Here is a 17,976-nt window from a genome sequence, read left to right on the forward strand (position 1 = left end):
ATGTGAATTCAATTTAAAAGAAAACTCGGTTACATTATAGAATTTGATTCTAAATTGGCTCTAGGACAGCGGTCCCGAACCTTTTGGTTTATGTATGCTGGTTTATCTCCGACAATATTTTCACGGACCGGCGTTTAAGGTGTTGCGGAAAAATACAACAAAATAAAACCAGTACCAAAAAAAGGAAGATTTATTCGTAACACACGGGAAAAGGCCCAGGCAAACAGAGTTAACGATAAAAACCGATTTTAAAAACCCTGAAAAGCATAAATTTCACACCTGAGCCTCAACTCTCGCAACCAGTCCGTGGCCCGGGGGTTGGGGACCGCTGCTCTAGGAGGTAATGTGAGCATGAATGGTTGTCACCCAGCAAATAGACCACTGGCCAATAGTCCAGGGTGTACACCACCTTTTGAGCAAATGCAGATGGATGAGAGATAAATCACATTTCTTTATGATCGCTTGAACATTTAGTTAGAAATGTTATAGGATTAGCTGATTTAGCTTTTCTCAGTTTGTTTGTTCATTACACAAAAATTAAAGAAGTTAAATCAAAGAGCCTTAAGGCAAATAATGACAGGCATGTGTTCTGACATTTGATTAAAGTAGTAGTACTTTTTACTTTTAAGTCTCTTATTGTGGAAAACTAACAGCACATAGATGGTCGTGCAGCCTGCTCTGCCTTGTTTGTGTTTTTATTGGCAGCTGTGCTGATACCAATGCTTTGACATCTAGTTCCACCATCCCGATCTTTCTCTCTCTCCTTCTCTCTGACTCTGCTCACAACATCATCGACCTCTTCCTTCCCTCTCGGTCTCTGGGCAGTTCAGGGTTGTCATGCAGAACAGGAAGCTTGCAAGTGTTTCCTTAGGACATCCTCCGGGTTCACTTTCCCGCTTGATGCAATGCCATCGAGGGGAAACTGTCTTTTCTGTTTTCTTTCTTTCACCTCTCAATATGCTGCGTTGTGTCGTGTGAGTACTCTTGTGCTCGCTTTTTGTCATAAAGTTTCTGGAAATCCACAAATACTGTACCTAAGAATCAGATTTTTGTTGGCAAGCTGTTTTTGTATTCAGAGCCAAAGCTCTAGTGTGGTGCTAATGAGAAACATTGCACTGAGCGCTATTTGGCCAAAAGAAAGCCGAGTTACATTTTTGCAGTCCTCCCGCAGGCTTTATTTTTTTTCCTCTTTGAGCAGATAGACTTTTCAAGATGCAGGCGATGCAGCCAAGGCCCCCCAAGTCACAGTTTCTGCTAAATGTTGTTGTTGGTATTCCAAGAAACTAAGTCCTGTTAGACTTAGTTCTTCTGCTCTCCAAAAGACTTTCTCAACTTTCTGATTTAATTTCATTTCTCACGTATTTCCATCTTCTTTCTCTCCTCCTCTCGCCTTCCCTCCTTGAAGTAAATTTACGCTTGCGTCTCGTGAAATAAATCACACCGCGACTAGCATTAAACGAAGACAAACAAAGCAGAGTGATGCATTTCTTCTCGCAAACACTTGTTTTTTCTCTAAAGCCTCAGAGAGATTGACCGTGGCTCAGGGGGTTGGGAATCGCATCTGTAACCGGAAGGTCGCCGGTTCGATCCCTGGGCTCTCTGTCCTGGTCGTTGTGTCCTTGGGCAAGACACTTTACCCTACTTGCCTACTGGTGTTGGCCAGAGGGGCCGATGGCGCGATATGGCAGCCTCGCTTCTTTCAGTCTGCCCCAGGGCAGCTGTGGCTACAACCGTAGCTTGCCTCCACCAGTGTATGAATGTGAGAGTGAATGAATAGTGGCATTGTAAAGCGCTTTGGGTGCCTTGAAAAGCGCTATATAAATCCAATCCATTATTATTATTATTATTATTTCATCAAATGTCAGACACAAGTACTGCCAAGCTAAAGTACTCTCGTGTTTCCAAAGGCATGTCAATAAATGTTTTCAGCAAATTTCTTTTTGGATTAAACACAGTTTAGCTCATAAAATTTAGTGAGGATTCATTATTTTGCTGTCATAAACTTTAAGTCTTCAAAGTTGAACCAAGAAAACGACTTGACATATTAGACATTACATGTAATAAAAGTAGAATGTACAAAAGCCTGATTTATTTTTTTATGTAATTATAAAAGCCTTCCAAAAGTTCAAATCTTCCAAAAGTTATTCCATCATTTAGTTTTTTAATAACGGCGATGGAAAGAGGCGTTGAAGGTCATAGCTTATGATTCACTTCACTTCAGTGACTCCTCTTGGCGGAGACAGCTCTCATCAGGATGGGAATGATTTATCTTAGAATGAAGGAGACCGCTCAGATTTGATTTGCAGTGACGCTTCCCTCCAAGTGGAAATAGATCCAAGCCCCCCTCCCCTCGTTCCCTTTTCAATTTGTAAACCCATGTCTTCGTCATTACTGTCTACGTTCAGAAGTGGAACTGGTCAAAGCCCGTCTCTGTGGAGCTCAAGTCTGCGCACAGGGTCCTACGCACAAAAACTTGTATGAGACGTAAAACTGATCAGAATGACACAAACATGTTATTTGTTTTTCCCATCTGAGTCCCATTTGGGTTTTTTTTTTTTAAATCGTTTTAATCAAATTAGCTGTCAATAAGGTTAGCAGTTGACGAGCACAGATGTTACACCACTGGAAGAAAGAGGTTATCCAGGATGGGTCAGTTTGAGCAAGAGGGGAAGCGGGGTCTGTAGATGATTAAGTTTATGGGTTGTGTATTGGTTCTTTAAAAAAAATTTAAAAAAATTTAAAAAAATGTTAACTCCAAAAAAACTCCCCAAAAATGGGAAAATAACAGCAAACTCCTCCTGTTAATGTTATTTTTCGTGAATACCCATAGTGAGCAATTTGCCCTATATTTGGTCATCTGGTGACCTTTTCTCTCACAACAATCCCTTTTTTGGCTCTTAAACCCTGTGATTGTTTTTAGTCAATAATGTCCTGACCTGCCCACCCAGTTGGTTCGGCAATTACAAAAGTTAGTTGTTTTTTATTAGAATAACAAAACTGTAATATGGATAATTACCCTTGGCTGTTAAAACAAATCTGCGCCTTGGTCTTTGTTCCTTAGTAATATTTGGTTGTCATGGGACAGTACTCCTTGTAGATTCCAGTACCATTTAAAGATTGTATTTCAGCTAAATTCTGTGGGGGTTTTCTGACTGAGTTTTCTGTGTTTTGTGATTTTCATCAGTCTTAAATTTGTAAAAATTTACTTTTGGGCTTAATTAGAGTTTTTCCTTGCTTTAATCACTGACATGTTTTTTTTTTATCCTTTAATAATACTTAAATTATCACTACTTTGATAAATGTTTTCTGAGATCAGCTGGTTTAGACTGGTTCCTTTAAAAAAAAAAAAACATTTTACACTAATATTGCGAGGGCCAGCTGCTACTAATGGACCACAACTTGTTAACATTATGTCACATTGACAAAGTCCTCTATATTATCGGGACCCGTGGGAGACATTCAAAACAAACGTTATTAATTTGACTGACAGAAAATCATGCTGCATTTGAAGGCTTAATCTCTCTTCTCGTGGTCACAAAGAGTTCGTGAAGCGTTAAACTACAAACTGGACTCCATGCACGTTATGGTGCATTTATTCTGTTTGGATTTTAGATTTAGATTAAATGTTTTACTGGAAGATTTCTCGTAAAATATGTGTTGGAACAAAGGCAAAGCATTTAACCAAACAGCAAAGCCGTTAGTCTTTACTAGTACCAGTAAAAGTGTTGGGGCAATGCCACTATAGCTCACCTGGTCGAGCCTGGTGACTGAAGGCCACTCTAAATCATCTCTTGCATGTCATTCCTCCCTCACTTTCTCCCTTTCTTCTTGCACACACTCTGCACTGTCCTCTTGAATAAAAGCTAAAATATTTGCAGTAATAATGTAGTCGACTTTCAGCGCATTGTGCGGTCTATCCTGCAAACTGTGATGATTCATCATGACCCATCTTTAGCACAAACCAAAAGCTTCAGAGATCACAAGGAAACAGACTTGGAAGCATGCAGTGAATTCTTCCCTTTCAAGTACCGAAAGGGAAGAATAATGGCATCTGAGCAGACTAAACAAACAGCCCAAGGTGATTAAAACCTGCCTAAACACTTTTGATGGGAAATAAACTTTAGTTTTACTGTAAAATGTGTAAAACTAGCCAGCATGTAGCAGGAAACCTTATCTTGACAAAGGCTGCCATTTCAGGTGGGGTATTTGCTTTGTTTGGAGCCTGTTCAAGAGGCCTGTGCGTAGAGCTGTCTGTATCAGAGGCCCTCTGTCTTTTTCAGAGCCCCTACAATGTACCCATTACTCAGTACTACTGTTCAGAAACCGTTCCCATGTCTCTTCCAGGCGTGTAATCGAGCTCACATGTGGTGCTGTGAGGTCAAATTGGGTCAAACCTTGAAGGTGGAAGATGAGTTATTTCAAGCAAGATGATACTTTAATGCCTGTGTCCAGCGCCGCTGCTCCAGCTTCTAACACGGCTGAATCGCAGTCTGCTCACATTCTTTATTTGCTGACCATAAATTTTAATATGTAATTCAATAATTCACTGGTAGACATGTTTATGCGTTTTGTGCCTGTTTCCTCACAGTGACCGAGGCAGGTTTCGGAGCTGACATTGGGATGGAGAAATTCTTCAACATCAAATGTCGAGCCTCAGGTTTGAGGCCCAGTGTGGTGGTGCTGGTCGCAACCGTTCGAGCGCTAAAGATGCACGGCGGCGGCCCAAATGTAGGTCAACACAGCGCTGTTGTAATAACACAGTATAGCCTAGCCATAAATTCTTCTCTGGTGTGGATGAATTAAAGAACCACTCACTTAAATGTCTCTGAAAATCTAGCGCAGCTTGTGATTGACAAACTCCAATAGTAAAATGCTCTTAATGGTCATGAAAGGCACTGCGATCCTGTGCTGAGCTGTAACTCAATTGAATTTAATGAGCTGACTATCTCATAGGGTTATCTCAGTTTCTTGGTATTCATTAGTCTTCATCCTGTTTGCTGAAATTAATCTTCCAAATTAATAACTGTGTTTATAGACTTGCTAGTGAAAATATTAAGAATTAGAAGGGTTGATTTCTTGTTTATCTCCCATATGGACAAAACCTGTGATGCTGAAGTGTCTAATTTGTTGGTCTGTTTGTACGGTTTTAGGTATCTGCAGGTGCACCGCTTCCCCGAGAGTATACCGATGAGGTAGGAACCATGAAAAATATGCATGAGCAAACATAAATATACACTCACCAAACACTTTGTTAGGTATATGCTTTGCTAGTACTGGGTTGGAACCCGTTTGCCTTCAGAACCGCCTTAATTCTTTGTGGCACAGATTTAACAAATTACTGGAAATATTCCTCAGAGGTTTTGGTCCATGTTGACACGATGGTGCGTTATCCTGCTGGAAGCAGCCACGAGAAGATGGGTACACTGTAGTCTTAAAGAGATAGGCATGGTCGGCAGTAAGAGGTCCGAATTCTGCCAAGAAAATATATCACCACCAGCCTAAACATTTGACACAAGGCACGAGGGATCCATGCTTTTATGTTGTGCCCACCAAATCCTGACGCAGCAGTCTGAATGTGGCAGCAAAATTCGAGGCTCAGACAAGACCAGACAAGGCTTTTTTCCAACTTTCTGTCGTTCGATTTTGGTGACCCTGTGCAATTTTAGCTTACTTTTCCTGTTCTTAGCTGGCACGAGTGGCAACCAGTGTAATTTTCTGCTGCTTTAACTCATCTGCTTCAATGTTTCAACATGTTGTGCATTTTTCTGCGTTTTTTAATTATAACGAGTGGTAATTTGAGTTTATATTACTTTCCTGTTAGTTCAAAGCAGTCTGGCCATTCTCCTCTGACCTCTGATATCAATAAGATATTTTCACCCAGAGAATTGCTGCCTACTGGATATTTTCTCTTTTTCCCAACCAGCAAATCCTGGAGATGGTTGTGTGGGAAAAGTCCCAGTAGATTAGCAGTTTCTGAAATACTCAAACATGCACCCACATCCAAAGTCACTTAAAGTACCTTTCTTTCCCATTCTAATGCTGCCAGCAGCTCGTCTTGACCACATCTACATGCCTAAATGCATTGAGTTACAAGAGAGTTAAAGAAAAAGGCAGTGTGGTAAAATAATGGGGGATGGGAGGTAATTATTGGCCCGTGGCATCACTTGTAATTAGGATAAAATAGTTATCTGTATCTGTCCTTATTGTATTTAGTCTGAAAGTTCAGGATGTTTTCAGGAGAATTAAGGCTATTTACACTCATTAACATAACTCTATTTGGTGATGTGCTTGGTGCTGTGTTTTGAGTAAACTACCATGGCAGTGAAGCATGACCGTGGGTGGTGATCCCACTTCCTCTTCATGCAGCTGTTTTGTGACCTGGCTCCTAATGGGCTTACTGTACACATTAGGGCTACTTACAGAGCAGTGCATCATCTTTGTATTAATGTATACTTGGTCTCTCCTCTGTGTCAAACATGTGTAATATTAACCAGAAAAATCATGGAAGGGAGACGTCATTTGACAGCATTTATAAGATGTTTATGTGATGCAATAAAGGGTCTTGGAGATTGTACTAGAGATGGCACGATACCACTTTTTTATGTCCGATACCGATATCATAAATTTGGATATCTGCCGATACCGATATGAATCCGATATAGTGTTTTTTAATCAACAAAACTGCTTTTTTAAATATCTTGCTGCATTTTGTATAAGTTCATACTCAAGTTTAAAACAACAACTACACTAAAGCTATTCTGTTATACCTGTATGCAAAAAAAAATATTTCATAGTTCAGCAATACTGATCAATCTAATAAACTTAAACCTACACCATCCTCCCTATTCTGGTATTTTAAAGAGTACTTAGCATAAATATTAAGCAACCTAACTAATAGGGTTCCAACTCCCAGCAACAACAAAAATAAATAAATAAAAAATAGGGAACCACCCCTCACGCTCCACCTCATGATGCTTAATCAACGTAATCAACCTTAATTTGATGCAGTGTGAAAAAAAAAAAGCACAGAAATCAATTATTTTTCAAGAAATATTAAATAGATTCAACATCTTTCTTCAACAAAATTGCAGACGGCACAGATGGTACCTTCCCAAAGGAAAAAGTACTATAGCTTACTAGGGTATATATATTAGACTTAATAGTCACTATATACAGTAATTGACTTCTATTCATTTTACATCAAATTAAAACTTTGGGTGTTCAGCCGCTGGTTTCCTCTTTCTGGTGCAAAGTGGGCCAAAAGCAAACTAGAGACACAGACTCGCGACAGAAAAGCCGATCAGCTGATCGTTAAGCAGTTTCATGATTGAAGTAGCAGCAGGAGAGGCAGTCGCTCCATATATCGCTTGTTAAGCTTAACGCAGGAATGCTTTACAAACATTCAGAGATGGACTTACACACTTGCTTTACTTCTCTCGGGATAACTTTGTCGGAGATGAAATGCCGGGTTGCTAGCGAAGCTCCAAATGCTATCCAGACCACCGACAGGTCCCGCATGCCACAGCCGCTCTATCACGTGATGCATACTGCTCCGACGTGCTAACGTTCTGAGGCGAGTTATGGCGTGTTGCAAGTTTTGTGAGGTGCTTTCGTGATATTTAATGGATCGGATTACATTTTTTATTTTTCTCCGATATCCGATCCAGTAATTTAGGTCAGTATCGGACCGATACCGATACGTAATATCGGATCGGTCCATCTCTAGATTGTACTGAACCAGTCCACCTCAAGCTTTCAGCTGCATTCCCACTGACATTTAAATCTCCATCTACCTGCATAAATCTGCTGCCAACAACCGTGATTAGAAGCATTTGATGTATTAAGAGAACATTTGCCGTCGGTTTCTACTATGTAGACTTAAGCAAAAGTGGAGTCGGGATTCTTTTGGTGTGTGTGTGTGTGTGTGTGTGTGTGTGTGTGTGTGTGTGTGTGTGTGTGTGTGCATGTGCGGCTGTATCTGGCCAAAATCAGTGGTCTCTCAGGCAGGTTCAGCTGAGTAAATAATGAAGCAGTTAATTAAGGTTAACTGTAAAGCCTGTAATAAGAACCAGAAGTACTGAGGAAAGCAGAGCTCAGGAAATGAATTTATGGGACCTGTATGGCCTTACTCTTCTTAGCCTGTGGCTACACACAAATAGTGCTAGATTAGATTACTTTGGTCGCATAGGAGCTTATCGTGAAGCTACTACAGTGTGCACGTAGTAGCATGCGGTTCAATATGAGCTATTGAATTGCTGCACACATCACCGGATCAAGTATAATGATGCAATCACATGCAAAGCACACAAGTGTTAGTAACGAGACATTTTATATCAGCCTGAACAACTTATACAAAATGGTGAATAGGACATTAATGTATTTAAATGAAGCTCCCACTAGAATCACAGATTTCCTGTCATGCCCTTTAAATCATATCTCTGTAAACTGCTTATCAGTTACACAAGAATCTTTAGCATTTTTTCCACTGGTGAGCTGAAGATGCAGGAAAACTTTCTCCATCTCATTTGTTATCTTTTAGGGGTTTTTTGTATTTTTATTATGACACAGAATAATTTCAGTATTAAGTAAGACAGGAATTTCTTTTTGGCGGGGGCTGAGTGTTTTCATAGAACAAAGATCCACAGGACACAATTAGCATGTAAGATTTCTGCAAACCATTTAAGTACTTATTTCTGACTTATATAGTACTCGGAGTGAGGGATATGGCCTTGAAATTCTATCACGATATAAGTGTAACAGGTTTTTAACCACCTGCTGAAAGCTCTGGTTTTCCACCATGTAGCTGAATCAATAAATTCCATTCTACCATCTTCCTCCCTCATGGAGTGCAACTTGGAAGTGCTCCAACGATGCTTGGTGGAGTATTTTGCTTACATTTAGGTCACAGATGATAGTATCTCCTCCCTCACGCCGTGATTTCACCTTTAACAGGAACCGTTTTCTTGCATAATTTGCAGGTTGTTGGGGAATGTTAAAGTAACTGATGTGCAGCTCTTGGGCATCCCCTGAACTTAAACTCGTGTAGAAAAGATGTGACACAATGTGACATTTTTATATTGCATAATATACCGGTGTAATCGTGGGCGGGATAATATAACACAGCCCTGTGTATTGTTTATTCTGTTAAAGAAGCCAAATGAACACATCCACCTTGTAAGAAACTGTGCAGCGCAGATGTTATGAAGCTACAGGACGTGTAGCTCATCTATTACATTTATAATATGTTTTGGTTCAAGTTATGGCACATTTTATGGGTTAGATGTGTTTTGTTTTTTAATAACAGTTTGTTACCTCTGCTCTCTTTCCTCTTTCTCTTCCACCTCTAGAACCTGAGCCTGGTTGCTGGCGGCTGCCGTAGCAATCTCAGGAAGCAGATCCAGATTGTACATCTGTTTGGGGTACCGGTCGTGGTTGCTGTTAATGTCTTCAAGTAAGTTGTATATTACGGCTATATTTTTTTTTTAAAATAGCTACTAATTGTGATTAATTTGTATTTTATATAAACGCCAGCTTCGCGCTGCTAATGGTGCTTTTTTCCTCGGATCTTTTAGGACAGACACCCAGGCAGAGATCGACCTTGTATGTCAGATAGCGAAAGAGTGTGGCGCATCCGACGCTTTGCCGTGCAACCACTGGGCGCAGGGTGGAAGAGGCTGCTCGGAGCTCGCCCAGGCTGTGAAGGAGGCTGCCAGCAAACCCAGCGACTACCAGTTTCTCTACAACACAGAGGTGAGTGCAGATAATGTAGTGGAAATTTTATTTAGTTATTGCTCTACGATAGGCGGTATCCCTGTTCCTTCTGTTTCAGTGTTGGATAATTAGTAAATTATGTTGATTTTGGGAGCTAGAGTAGGTTGAAGTAAAAAAACATCAGCTGGTTTGAGTTAGCGAGTCTAGGAGGTTGTGACTTAAATTAACTGACCTTGTTATGCTGTTTGTGTCTTTGTGCATGGCTCCATTAGCAGTAAGCATGTGCCTGCATGCAAGCGCTCTCAACAACAGGATTTATTGGATATTAAATTAATAAATCAAACCTTAACTGCTGTATAATAAGGTGTTCAATCTTTTGATTATTCCATGTACTAGACGAGTTAGAGGGAAGGTCAGACAGAAAACCTCAGGCTTGGATGTTTGCCAGAAGAGAAGGTAGTGTGAGAATATCCCATACCTGCTAAAGTTCCAAGTTAGCAGCTCGGATGGATGATACAGAAGAACTGCACCTCGATACACCTGGCAGGTGATGGTGTCTCATAGCGAAGATGCTGAAATTCTGAATATATTAGTGATGAGATATTCTGCGACAAGCTGCAGTTTAGGAGATGAAGAAAGAAGTCAAAGATGTGTTTATAAATGGTTTTTATATGTTTCTCATTAATAAGCTGTTGATGCCATAGTGCTCAAATCCGCTGTTATTACATGTTTTTGACCAAAAAGGAAAAACAAAGGTTTGTAGTGTCAAGTGAGAATCAGATATAACGTTCTTTTTTTAATCTAATGACACCTGAATGTGTCGGCTTTGTTTACAAACCACACCTCGGGCAGTTTTGCATTAGAAATTAGGCCATCAGTCTTCCAGGTCAGAAGCATGGTGCAGGACGACTGCTGTGTTCCTTCAAATCACCCCCCACCCCCATATCCATCCCCTGTGGCTTGTCATGTGCTCTGATGTTGTGATGTGGACATTAATGTGCTCTCTGTGCAGAGGAGTTTTTTTGTTTCCTGTTCTCATGCTGTCCTCCCATAGGTTGCCCAGCGTGGGAAGAGGTCTCTTTTTTTCCTCTTGTACTTTTCCCAATGTTGTGTAATTTTTTCAGTGTTATTCTCTCAACGCTGCCGGTCTCCGACTGTATTCCCATGTGATGTCTTGTTGTTGTGTGTGTAAGTCGGGGGGGGTCCTATTCCTCTGTGGGGCAACCTGCATATGGCCAATAAAGCATTCATTCATTCATTCATTCATTTAACAGAGGAATAAAGGCAGCTTTCTTAGCTATCACATGTCTGATAAGAGCTCAAAGTTTAAATATTTAATTCATTTTGCTGAACTGTGTTTGATTCTGATGTCACGCTGATATGTGTTCACTTCACCAAATCTAATTTCCTCACTTCCCTTTGAGTGTAGAGCTGTTGTGTGTTCACCTGCATTTGATGCGCTGTCCTTCCGATAGATGTCAATCGTGGAGAAGATCAGAACAATAGCCCAGAGAGTGTACGGGGCCGATGACATCGAGCTGTCTCCAGAGGCCAAGACCAAGACAGATTATTACCATCAACAAGTGAGCTCACTGCCGCTGCAGTAACTGACTCATCTCATTTCTCTTTCCTCTGTGACAAGGTCACACAATGACTATTTCTCTTTTGCCTTTTACAAGGGTTATGGTTCATTGCCCATCTGCATGGCCAAGACCCATCTGTCCCTGTCCCACATGCCCGACAAGAAGGGGGCACCCACTGGATTTGTTTTGCCAATCAGAGATGTCCGTGCCAGCATTGGAGCTGGCTTCATCTACCCATTAGTGGGAACGGTACGTGGTCTGCAGCAGGTTAACGTTGACGTCTTGGTCCATGCCTCATAGCGCGAAGTCACAGAGCTTTTTGAAAGTGATTGGCTTCACAATACTGCACAGAGGTGATAAGAAAGTGCATTTGGTGTCACTTACAGAGAAAACTTGGACCAGCTTTATGTAGGCTGTAAAGCAGACGTCTGCACAGAAATCACACCACAAGTGTTTTCTTGTTTCTCGTGCCTACACGTTTGCCTGTGCAGCTGCTTCTTTCTTGAAGAATGTTCAATTTAATTTTGTTAACATGACACCGTTCCTTAACCTTGCCAAAGCTTAATATCTCCATTCTCCAACCCTTGAAGCTCATTCTGATCTTCAAGGGTTCGGTGGGTGTGTAGGATTATTGTTCCTTGAATGTGCTAATTCATCTGTCAATGTTAATTCCTTCCTCCCTCGAGTTCGTCCCCGGAGAGTGTGTGTGATTTTGGTCCTCTCTGTTGCTTTCCCTGAGCCATGTAGTCCTACTTAGAGCAAACAAGGCTGGCTAGAGCCTTTTGCTTGATGATGGGCTGGGCAGGCAGGAAGGAAGCGGCTTCCTGAGTGCTTTGGCTCCCGCTGTTTCACCAGTGTGCCCTCAGGGCCTGGCTTTGAAAGGCTGGGCCAGAGGTGTGAGACGCTGGCCATGCTTGGAAAGGCATCTTGTAGGGTTGTGGCATCTCTCCACTTTCCACAACCTGCCTTTGATGTGCTGCTGCCTATGGAGCCACTGGCACACTGACATCTCTTGAACTATGACTTCTAACCCAAAGGAAGTTCTTTGTTTGTCCTCTGAACTCGTTGGCTTAGCTTCTGCTTGACACACTGACCCAAGACTGAAACTTTTAATAGTTTAAAGATTACACCATTTCTAATCGCTGCATGATTTTCATGTTAGCACCTGTTGCTCTGGCACAGTTAAAATTGTGCTATTTTGTTTAAAATGGCTTTATTAAGAAAAAAGTCAAGAAACCTCCATGAGATAATTTCTTCGATAGAACTGTCAGGGGACTTCCGATGCCTTAGCTCTGATTACAGCTAAGAACTCAATTCTCCCTTCACGGAAAGAGGTGAAAAGCTCTCAGTCAAGATAATAAGAAGGAGGATGGCGGGGTTTTAGATCGATGGGTAGGTTAGGGGTCTGCAGGGTGAAGAGTCAGGAAGGCACTGATTTGATTCTCCAGATATGTATGGGAGGAGTTGCAAGCGGAACAATAGATGTCTTTGGAATTCATATCCTGTTAGAATTGCTTTCACTGAATCATTACACCCTAAACCAGTCAGGTTTATAGAAACGCCCTCCTTGGCTGAATATTCTCTGGTTAAACTTTAAAGATGGTTGATGATTAAAGATTTCTTATCAATTCTAAGAAAGGCAACAGATATAGCAGTTAGCCCTAAAGCTGCAGCATGCAATACGAGTCGATCTCCTGCAGTGCCCCCTTTTCTCTTCTAAGCCCCACCCATAAGCAGTAGTTGTAGTGGTCTACGCATTCACCTAACAAGCAAAAGATCCCCAGGTTGATGCTGGAAGGAGCCACAAATCCTATTGAGGTTTGGTCAGCAAAGGCATCTGGCATTTAAAGAAAATATCTGCCAACCCAAATACGTGGAGCCTCTTGCTGCAGCAACCCCATGTGAATAACGTATCAACCGAAAGCAGCTTCTTAGATACACACTAGGATGTTCCTGGTGACTAATTTACTAGTTGTTTAAACAGGAAGAAGAAAAGACCAGACTACTTTAAAAGATGGAGAACATCCAGAACTGACCACAGTCAGGCTTAAACATTCAGGGTGGGGGCAGGCTTCTGTCCAGGCTGGATTCTTGGATAGTGGACGGTGGAATTGCAGCATCTAGCATTCAGCTGACTTGTCGCCCACATCCCTACTACACGTGCTTCATACATGCTGCACCTGTGAATCGAACCCTGTTTTCCCAGGTTAAAGTCTTCTGTTTAATCACACCACACCATCTTACTTCCGATCTGGAATTTTTTGCTCTTCTTGCTACTTCATAGAACTTACCTGAACTCGCCTGACAAAACCTGTGATTGGCTCCAATCTTAGTGTAGAGTTTCTATTTTAAAAAGCCCAGTAATGGCACAGGATTCCCTGTGTGCTGAAAGATTATTATGGATTTTCTTGTCCAGTGATGGCAAAAAACAGCTGTCTGTTTCAGTTTTCATTAATTTTGGATAACTCTGTTATCTTAATGACCTGCCGGCCAACAGGTCCAGTAAATGTATTTATCTGGTAATTGACCTGTGCCTCAACTGCAGCTTTACTAAAGTTAAATTAGACACGAGGCAGAGATTGATCAAGTTGCACAGCGTCATTAAACGCATTATTCAGTTCTTCATCATCAAGGCAGCAAACCTACATGAACAGATGCGTCTATGGTAGTATACATGTAGCATTAGAATGAATTAGGCCTGGGTATCGTCACTGATTTCTAGAATCGATTCAATTCCGATTCACAAGGTCCCGAATCGATTCGATCCACGATTCGATTTAATTCGATTCGATTCGATTTAAATCTGGGAAATTTTGACAGTCAGAAATATTATAATTCAGATCAGTACATTTACATATTTTTGTATCAATAAAAAGGAAGCTGACACACGCAAGACTTTATCACAGGTGTAAGCGTCACAGCAGAGGCCTTTGTGTCAAAGTAGCTGAAGATAAAACACAGAAAAACATGAAGGAGATTTTCCTGGCCTGGGATTTTATAAAAATATTCTGCAGTACATCAAAAACGAAAGAAAACCATTAATCAACATATGAACATTACCTCTGAAGTTACAGCGGTTTTATTAGAGACACGGCTAAGCGTTTTGCATTTTGAATAATTTTAAAAAGTTTAAATTTGTTCAGTATTGAACAGCAGAAATGAGGTTTTCTTTTCGGAAGAATGTAAAAGGGAAAAAAACAGCGGCTGACAGCGCTGTAAACAACAGTAGACTTGTGCATAACAAGTAAGCGAATAATGAAGAAAGGGAAACTGTTCTTGAAGTACAGAGAGAGAGAGAGAGAGAGAGAGGGAGAGAGAGAGAGAAAGAGAGAGAGGGGGAGGGAGAGAGAGAGAGAGCTGTGCATCGTGGTGGAAGCAAAACAGTAAAAGTCAGAGTGAATTCATGACGATGTTTATTCAATATTGTTTGGAGAGAGATCAAACTAACAGCTTTAGAATCAGCGCATAAAGGGCGTGAACACAAAGCGCGGACCCGCCGACAGATCAGAATCAGCGAGCTGTCGGCTTTCAGCCCCGACCGTGAGAAAGGTGACATCTAACTGATTCTGATCGAATTCGGGTCGCGCTGTGTTTAAGTCTATGTGCAGAATCCGTGTACCTGCTCTCATTTACTGTCTTAACTGTTTGGTGGTTCTTGAAATTTTGTGAGGTTTCACCAGAGATTCTGGCATTTCGGGTAAAATAAATTTATATTAAAAAAATCGATTCAGGATTTTAATGAATCGATTTTACGTTATCCAAGCCAGAATCGATTTTAATCGATGAATCGATTTTAAAAACCCACCCCTAGAATGAATACACCATACACACCACAAATAAGCAGTAAATGTACAAAGGTTCACAAACAATGGAACACCTTTGGCAAAACGAAGGACAATTTACAAGCTTGGCTTTATTTATCTATGCAAGCACGCAGCCTGAAGTACATCACAGAAGAAGATTCAAAATTAAAGATTAAAAGTTTAAAAAGTTTGGCATGAAAAAATAAAAACCTGTAAGTACACACACATTTACAAAAAACCTGTACAGGATTTGTCATTCATTGACAATCAGTGATACTGTTTTTTTAGCCCCAAACAGGATGCACCGTAGTCCGTAAAAAACGTAAGAAGTCCAAAGTGCACGGTTCAGAGTTCAGACTAGATCTAAAACTAGGGCTGTTCGATATAACGATAGATATCGGATGACGATATAAAAACGTCTATCGTTTCATTTTACACTATTGTTTGTTTTGTGGTGTTGCAAAATAAACTGTTTACAGCAATATTTTTTCATTGTTTTGATGGTCACTGTAGTGGCTATATTAATTTCTTCAAGTTCTCTCTTTCTCCTTTATTTAATATAACTAAACTACAGACGGACAAGCCCCTGTTTTTATGCGTTGTCGTTAGCAACAACGACGGTAACACCATCGCGTGTCCGCTTGTTTATGTTCCACATAAACCTTTCACAATAAAGCTCAAGATCCTGTTGAGACTTTTCAAAATAAACTGAATCACGTGAAAGAGCAGATTATTTACGGATGAGAAGTAAAAAAAAATAAAAAAATAAAAAAAAGAGCCGCCAGGTGCTAAAAAATAAACCTTAGACTTAGACTAGATGTATAGTTTCATGCATCGGTTAAAACACTCGACTCCAGGTACATGATGCGCAGCTGGAAACACTTCCCGCAAGTCGAGCTGCCCGAGATTCACAGAATTTACAGAATATGTTACAGTTTTGTGATTTATATCGTTATCGGGACGATAGAATTCTTATATCGGGATATGAGATTTTGGTCATATCACACAGCCCTATCTAAAACTTGTTAAATCTCATCTGTTCTTCACATTTTATCCATTGATTTCTATCAGACACAGATGAACCATAAATCTTAAAATGAAAACAGCTTTAATAAAAACCCCATTACTCAATAACCAAATAAACTGTGGAGAATCTGTGTGACTTTTAAAGATTTACTGTTATGGACTTCACTTATTTAATTTTAAATTGACACAAGTGTTTTTTGGTCTTTTAGATTTCATAATCTTCTCAGTACTTTTTCAAACTCTGCTGCTTGTTGACCGAGACACTTCTCCAAAACCAGTGGGGGGTAAAAAACCAGCTACATTGTCTCCTCCAGGGCTTTCCCCAACAAAGGCACATTGTGTTTGGGCATAATGAAGGGACTTATTTGCCTGAATGGGCTTTCCAACTTTAGCCACGGAGTGTTATGTGTTTTTGCGAGTGCCAACTTGTTCTCAGGCTTGAGAGGAGGACTGGCAGAACAGCACATCTTTTGTTGCTTTCATCACTTTGAAAGGTTTTCATACACTTTTTATTACCTTTTTATATTTAAATGTGCTGCCCAATATTTCATTCAAGGACGAGAAAAGTGAAAGGACCTTTTACTTGTGAATCGGAATTGATATTTTTAAATAAGGTTTGATTTGCCTCCTCCTGTGAGCTGACATTTTGTAGTCTTTCATTCAAGTAAATAAAGTGAAACTGGGATTTTGTTGCAGAACAAGGGGATGAATTTATTCCTTGCAGCTTTGCTTTCTATTACAGGAATGGAAAACATTTGCATTTGTACACAGAAGTCATCACAAAAGCAGTCTAGAGTTGTAGGGACAGAGTTTTCCCCCGTAACGATTTCTAATCACATGTCATATGTCTGTTTTTTCTGAATGGAAGCCCTTAATCGGATGCTTCTGTTCATTATTTATCAGCTGATTGTTATGACATGAGGAGCATGCACGCTAGCTAGGGCAGGAAAAATAATTTAATATTTGAATATGGAACAAAACGATTTTCCAAAACATGGCTTCTTGTTCTGGTTAATGCAGAGATCCATGGCTAAAGTGAGATTCATCAATGATAAGCCTTATAATTAGTGTATTTAATGTAGGCACACACATTTCTATAAAGTTTAGAGGGTGGTGGAGTAAATCCTACAGGTGGACAAGTTAAAATGAGATTTTATCGGGCCGGGGGTTTCCACTAAAAGGTTAATTTTAGTACCAAAAATATCAAATTACATCAAGAACAGCTTCCTATTAAATCCAAATGGATCTGATTTTTAAAGCCTACCGTATTTTTTTGGACCACAAGGCACTGGATTATAAGGCGCACTGTCGACAAACGGGTCTGTTTTCATACATAAGGCGAACCGGATTATAAGGCGCATTAAGCGAAACAAAACAGACAGATAAGTTAAAATTTGCTCAACTCATTCTTCTTGTTTCCTCCACTTCTGTAACATTAATTCATTAATTTTGAATTCTCTCTATTCCCATGTTGTTGCAGTATATTAATGACTAACCTCATATTGTGGATGGATTATCTCAGTTGTTCTCCTGACTGAAGTTTGGTCCGTTTACAGCATCCTGCCATGCGAACCCTCACGTTAACTTTTATCAGTGGAAAAAAGTTAGAGTTCATCCTCCAGCTTCACTGTGTTTATGTTATGCTAACATAGTGGTGTTGCTAGCAATCACATAGTACATCATTATATACCAGCTAGTCCAATTTCAGTAACCCTATAAAAGTCACTGCTGTTTAGTTTTCTGTCTTCATTTACGTTGGAAGTGATAGCAGAGCTGTACGTTTTAATTTTTTCAGAAATCTCTCAGTCAGAACATGCTATATCATGTTTTAGGTGGAAACTAGCGAGCTAACT

General features: G+C 40.3%; 1 protein-coding gene across 1 annotated transcript in view; it reads left to right on the forward strand.

Annotated features, from left to right (window-relative positions):
- Positions 1–17,976, forward strand: part of mthfd1l (methylenetetrahydrofolate dehydrogenase (NADP+ dependent) 1 like) — a 46,451-nt gene that overhangs the window by 22,888 nt on the left and 5,587 nt on the right. The window contains exons 21-26 of the mRNA XM_085383076.1: positions 4,589–4,728; positions 5,151–5,192; positions 9,348–9,451; positions 9,573–9,750; positions 11,187–11,294; positions 11,391–11,543. Of these exons, the coding sequence (XP_085239202.1) occupies positions 4,589–4,728; positions 5,151–5,192; positions 9,348–9,451; positions 9,573–9,750; positions 11,187–11,294; positions 11,391–11,543 (725 nt within the window). The remainder of the gene's footprint in view (positions 1–4,588; positions 4,729–5,150; positions 5,193–9,347; positions 9,452–9,572; positions 9,751–11,186; positions 11,295–11,390; positions 11,544–17,976) is intronic.

Source organism: Rhamphochromis longiceps, linkage group LG15, assembly GCF_057381845.1.
Source record: "Rhamphochromis longiceps isolate RC_006_pf linkage group LG15, R_longiceps_female_GT1.1, whole genome shotgun sequence".
Classification (NCBI taxonomy): domain Eukaryota; kingdom Metazoa; phylum Chordata; class Actinopteri; order Cichliformes; family Cichlidae; genus Rhamphochromis; species Rhamphochromis longiceps.